At 44.6% G+C, this 6089-nt stretch overlaps 1 protein-coding gene across 3 annotated transcripts in view; it reads right to left on the bottom strand.

Moving 5' to 3' along the window:
• Positions 1-2092: 2092 nt before the first annotated feature.
• HYAL3 (hyaluronidase 3) overlaps positions 2093-6089 on the bottom strand; it is a 43577-nt gene continuing 39580 nt past the window's right edge. For all 3 annotated transcript variants that reach the window (XM_077325973.1, XM_077325971.1, XM_077325972.1), the window contains exons 3-4: positions 4872-4961; positions 2093-2975 (exon numbers count right to left, since the gene is read on the bottom strand). In XM_077325973.1, the coding sequence (XP_077182088.1) occupies positions 2550-2975; positions 4872-4961 (516 nt within the window). In that variant the 3' untranslated portion in view covers positions 2093-2549. The remainder of the gene's footprint in view (positions 2976-4871; positions 4962-6089) is intronic.

The following is a 6089-nucleotide window of genomic DNA, read 5'->3' as shown; positions in this document are numbered from 1 at the left end:
ACATACATACATACCCTACTACTCAGAGTCAATGTGGTGAAAGGAAAAATGTGAATCCCATTTGTGTTTGTCAGAAAACACACAAAGAATTTTTGAAGATGTTTTTATTTAAATAAAATCAATTATTAGACCATTCATTTATCATACTCTTCTGATTCATCCTTAACTGTCCAGGGACTGCTCTGCAATACAAATAAACCATGTGGAAATTGTGGTGTATTTTAATAGAGATGGCATTATTGGAACAGATGTGCTTCAGAGACTATTTGAAGATGTTGTTGGATTTACTGTTTCTGTGTTCATAGCTTCATATCTATTTTGGTCTCCTGTTTTCATATGGATATGATTGTAAGTTCAAATGTGTTCACATGTTACAAAATGCCCTCTTTCAACTGAATGATACCAAACCACCCTCACCCCACATAAAGCCAAGCCATAAAAATTGTGGTACACAGCACCTCCCAGTGGTGTTGCTTGTGAAAAGACAGTGTGCAGGACAAATTAATAAAATAAAATCACATTGCAAACCTAGCCCAGTGGTGCTGTTTCCTGATGCATTCTCAGGAGTCTAGAAGTATGCAGGAACTACATACAATCATGCAGCCAAGATGAAGAGAACCAACATAAAGATGAATTTGAACAAACAGGTGCATAGGACACATACAGGTACTTGTAATGGTACTCGGAGAAAATATAACATCTGATTAGACCCCAAGAAGCAATGCCATTGTGGGCTTGTGTCATGCCAGCTGCTGGTAACACCTATGGTAAGGCAGTTTTATATCTGCTATTATTTTTATTACTATATTACTGTGTTCGGATGAACTTATGGAATTAGTATCATTGCAAACTGGAATCTCTGTCCAACAGTTGTTCCAGTTGCCTAAACATCCACAGTCTACCCTGCACTCAAAATCTCAATCATGGCATTGATCAAGGATTAAAATGGCCTTTCCCAAGCTATAAAACACTGGGATTTGTAGCTGAAGAACAATGATATGGGCCAAGGTTGAACTTGGGTTACTTTTTGCTCAACTATTGTTCTAATAACACATCAGAAAGTGGCATTGAATCCCCTGTGGAGATGTGCTGTGCTGGGAGCTTTGATCCCTCTGCTTTTTTTATACCTACCAGGGACATTTTATAGAGGCAGAAGGGAAAGAAGTGGTTGTAATACATCAGATGAGACACCCTACAGCTGGGGTTGCCAGCTCTGGGTTGGGAAATACCTGGAGACTTTGGGAGTGGAGCAGGAGTGGTCGGAATTGGGGGCAGAGAGGGATTTCAGTGTTGTATAATGCCATGGTATCCCCCCTCCAAAACAGCCATTTTCTCCAGGGAACTGATCTATTTATTCTGGAGATGAGTTTTAATTTCAGGTGATCCCCAAGTCACACCTGGGGACTGGTATCCCCACCTACAGTTTCAAATCTCTTGCCACCTTCAAGGGTCTGGTTACACATTATGCTGAAGATCCATTACCAGAGTTTAGCCACTGTAGTGATGGCCACAAAGAGTGTGTGTGCACGGGGGGATTAATTTTTTTCACTGATATTGTCCCCTCATATTGAAACTGGGGCCTGAAGTTTGCATTTAACAACAGTAAGCAACTGTTGCTGCCTTCCCCAACTAAGGTGAAAATATATCAAGGATGGGCCATTTCAATGGGGAAAACTGCACAGAGTGAGCATGGTGTACTGGTCAGGAGTGCTGATTTCTAATCTTGCATGCCAGGGTTTGATTCTGCGCTCCCCCACCTGCAGCCAGCTGGGTGACCTTGGGCTCGCCACGGCACTGATAAAGCTGTTCTGACTGAGCAGGAATATCACCCACCTCACAGGGTGTTGTGGGGAGAGGAAATGGAAGGCAACTGTAAGCCATGTTGAGACTCCTTCAAGTAGAGAAAAGCAGCATATAAGAACCAACTCTTCTTCTTAACCTTCCCTGGTGCTGTGGTCCCAAGTCATATTTTACTTATCTGCAGTAGTTTTTGAACACACATTATAGGATCCAGTCACAGATGTTCAACATAACATGCAGTTGGTCCTATGCCATAGTATTAAGCCAAAAGGAAGAGCATGAATGAAGATCATGAGATAATGGGGAATATTTTAATTTCTTTCTGCCCTGTCATGTACAAGGTCTGAATACCCATTTAACCATGCAATGTCTACCCAATACTATAACTGTAAAAGAGTTTCCAAAAGGTTCACCTCTTTTTAGTATGCAAGATATGCTATAGTGCAGAGTTTCAAAACCCAACAGTGTCTTAAGCCCTCATTTTAGCACCAAAAGCTCCATGCAAATGTAAAAGAGTAAAGCCATTCTTAAAAATACTATCTGGCCTGTAATCACTTGAACTATCATTGTAAATACAATCGAGAGAAAGTGTGTGTGTGTGTGGGGAGGGGGTATCTTGCAATCTGTCCAAGACAGAATGTCCCTTAGCAGATCCATCACTTGGTTAGCAGGCCCACAAGCTTGTACTGTATGGAACATGGAGGCTGCCCTTGGTTAAATACTGGGGACTGCTGGACCTGTTTAGTTAGTTATCTGAACTCTGTCTTTTCATCATAAATGGAGGGAGGGCAGATATTTGACTTCACAACACTGTTGTCACGAGCTGTATCATAGATGTCGTGATATTGTGAAGCTAAGCTGAACGTCACTCCTTTGACAGGCTCAATCCACTCCGGCCTCTCGCACCAGGTACCAGTCCATGCAGGGTAGCAGTGACACTTGAAACGTTCCCATGCTGAAATGTCTTGGTCCACAAAGTCTGTCACAGTAGGTTCCCCTTCCCACTCCTGCGTACTGAGGTGAAGGAAAGCTCCCAGGTCATCAGGGTTCTGCCTCACACACCGTCCGTTCCCATGGCACAGCTCTTGGCTGCATCTGTGGGCAGCTGTGGTCACATTGACTACATATGGCCCCAGCGTGGTCACAATGTAATGGTGAAGGCTCTTGCAGCTCTCCTGGAGGACAGAAAGCCAGAATTACTGGTTGGAATATTCTAGTGGCTGGACCAACTGACTGAAAATGGCTGCTTCCTTTCCCTTCCTTCTCCAGTCGTTCCCAAACCTGGTTTGCCAGAACCTTAGGGAGAAAGTTCACTCCAAGAAAATTATTGCACTGTCTTGATGGGTAAGACCGCTAGCTGAGTACTGGCAACCAGAAGGAGGTAGAGGGGGCAAGGACACACAAAATATGCATTACAGCAATGCCATGACATCCCTTCCGGTGTGATCCCCAAAAAGACATGAGCACACTGGTGTGACACTCTAGGATTCCACCATAGTCTACAGTAAAGTCTATTCCCCACAACCATTTTCCATCATTATTCTAGTGAGTGGCACTGAGAGGCTCAGAGGTAGGAGGCCTGGACACCCTCCTATAGGGAGGGGCACATTTTCAAGGGTTTTATCTGCAGTGCTGCCATATTCCTTCCATTAGCTCCCTGTGGCAGCTATTTTCCTTGCTGCTGCACCCAAAAACTCTTCGTGGGCTTAAAAAACAACATTAATTACCAGAGTGCCATAAAGCTATAGTGAAAAATGCCCTTTGGTGGTACACTTCAGGAGAACTGCAGGGGAAATAGGATCTGATGGAGGAAAGTGCACAGAAAACTACTGTGTGAAAGGTTTGGTGTTACCTCTGCATTCACAGCAGCAGTGAATGCAAAACAGAATCTTTGCAGAGCCAGCAATCTCAGTTGTTAGTTAGGGACCAGGGCAGAGTCTGCACTTACTTTCTTTATTCCATTGTCAATCCTGTTGAATTCTGATTGCTTTGAACTCGGGTCTTCCTCTCTCCCCATTGTCCCATTGACTGTCCCATTGAAACAGGAAAGTCTTCTGCACGTGGTTAGGGAGGCTCAGAAGGGGGGGGGGAGGGAGGGAGGCAAGCCTCTTTCTTTCTTTTCTTGAAGGGGGGGGGGAAAGAGGAGCCAGGCAGAGAGCCTCTTTCTTTTCTTGGAGGGGGTGGGGGAGAGGATTGAAAAAGGCAGAGAAGGGAGAAAAAATCCAGGACCGACAGAAGTTGAGAGAAATTAGGGGCTTCTCCTTTAAGGCAAGCGTGTCACATGACCAGGTGTAGCCTATCAGAGGTTCTCTACCGCGGAGCTTTCTTTCCCAATCCGGATATTGAGGATTAAAAGCAGTCTAAGATATCGCACAATAAAGGTAGGGTCACTCCGGATCAATCCTTCTTGCTGCAGAAGGAAAATTAAAATCGCCCAAAATCCAAACGGAAATCGCATTCTGTGTAGAGGGCAGGGACTGAATCTATCTGGGGTTGGAATAAAAGCTCCGTGCAATTTACACCTAGGTGTCAGTAGTGAAGGACTATACAACATGTCTGCACCAAGCACATAAGAGGGGGCAGTAATATTGTGGACAGGTCGATCTGCATCTCTTCTCTTGCCCGTTTTTGGAATGCTAATCTAAATGGCTTCCTTTCAGCTGCTTCCTTCTCTTCCTGTTTTTGTGCTCAGACCTCCATGACAGCAATGTGTGCTCTCTGACTCCCTCTCCATCCTAGCCTAGACAGATAGCCAGAATGCCTATAATGCATTTCTTTCACAGTATGGGAATTCTTTAACAATCAGCAACATCCATTTCCTTTCTAAAGGAAGACGTCTTGTGTGGACCTTATTCCAAAAGCACCCCCCACAAACACACTTCTGCTAGTGCTAAGAACATTTAGGGGGCAGTAGAGTAGTTTGCCATCAAACTAAAATGGGTGGTGGTGGGGGAGAGAGAATGGGCTTCCAAGTAGCAACCAGACCCACTAATGTTATGCCAAAAGCTGTGCCTCTTTTCTGCCTGGGGTTATGTCTTTGGGAACATAAGAAATCTCTTAGGGATACTCACAGGTGACTGGGAATAGGAGAGGTCGCCCCAGAGTGCAACCCCAGCAGTTCCAAGTGCTGCACTCTCTCCAATGGTGTAGACCAGATCAGCCTGCATGAGAAAAGAAACGTCTTCAGGACTGCATTCTCTGCATTCAAGGCATGTTACTGTTTGGGCAATATTAACAGTGCATAAGTCTGACTTCCAGTTTGGTTACAGGTTACAGATTTTTGATGACTGCGATACAGCCACGGTTGCACATTCCATTCTCCTGTCTGCCCTCTGACGAAACATGTTTTGCAAGGCTTTGTAATGTTCCAAAAAACAGTCAGACTTGTCTGCCTGTTTCTTCTTTATCACTGCCCTATGGACCGGCGGCTCCTCTCCAACTCACAAGCTGTCAGTGTTCCAATGATCTCCACTTATTAATTAAATGAGATATTCTCTCTCGCGCGCATTCACACGGGATGTAAATAGACCAGTGGTGGACTGAGGAGGATAGCACTTCTGAACCATATGGGGGAGAGAACGAAGGCAATGGCCATGGAGTGTTCCCCTGGCCAGCTGTGGGAAAGCAGGGATCCACCAATCATCTTTCCCTAACCAGTTCTAGGAACTCCTTGTGGTGGCAGTCAGCATGGGCCCTGACCTCCATAGCCAAGGTCAGCATGATCATGTCAGATCTCAGAAGGGATGGATGGCCCTGTTAATAGTTGGATGGGAGACCACCAAGGAATACCAGGCTTGCCAGGAAGAGGCAGGCAATGGCAAACAACCTCTGAACGTCTCTTGACTTGGAAACCTCACCAGGGGTCAACGTAAGTCAGCTATAACTTGCATGTAGTATGAAGTAGCCCTAATAGCCTAGGCTATCTTGGAAGGGGAGCAGGATTGGTACTTGGATGGGAGACCACCGAATAACGGAGGGAGGCTGTTATGCCAAGGAAGGCAATGGTAATCTGTTGTTTCCCATGAGGGGAAACTCCATGCGTTCACCATGAGTGAGCTGCAACCTGACAGTACACTTTACCTTTAGACGGCATGTGCTTGGTCAAGACATTTGCGCAACCAAAATTACAGGAAACAGTTATATACCATTGACTCTAATGATATATACAGAATGCCAGCAGATTCTACCTTGACTTTTTTCATTAGCGTCAACCAGGGTGGGCTATAAAAATAAAATTATTATTATTATTATTATTATTATTATTATTGTTATTATTATTATTATTATTA

The sequence above is a fragment of the Paroedura picta genome, chromosome 3 (genome assembly GCF_049243985.1).
Source record: "Paroedura picta isolate Pp20150507F chromosome 3, Ppicta_v3.0, whole genome shotgun sequence".
In the NCBI taxonomy this organism is placed as follows: domain Eukaryota; kingdom Metazoa; phylum Chordata; class Lepidosauria; order Squamata; family Gekkonidae; genus Paroedura; species Paroedura picta.
The sequence above is the reverse complement of the archived record's forward strand: the minus strand, read 5'-3'. Positions and strand labels throughout refer to the sequence as shown.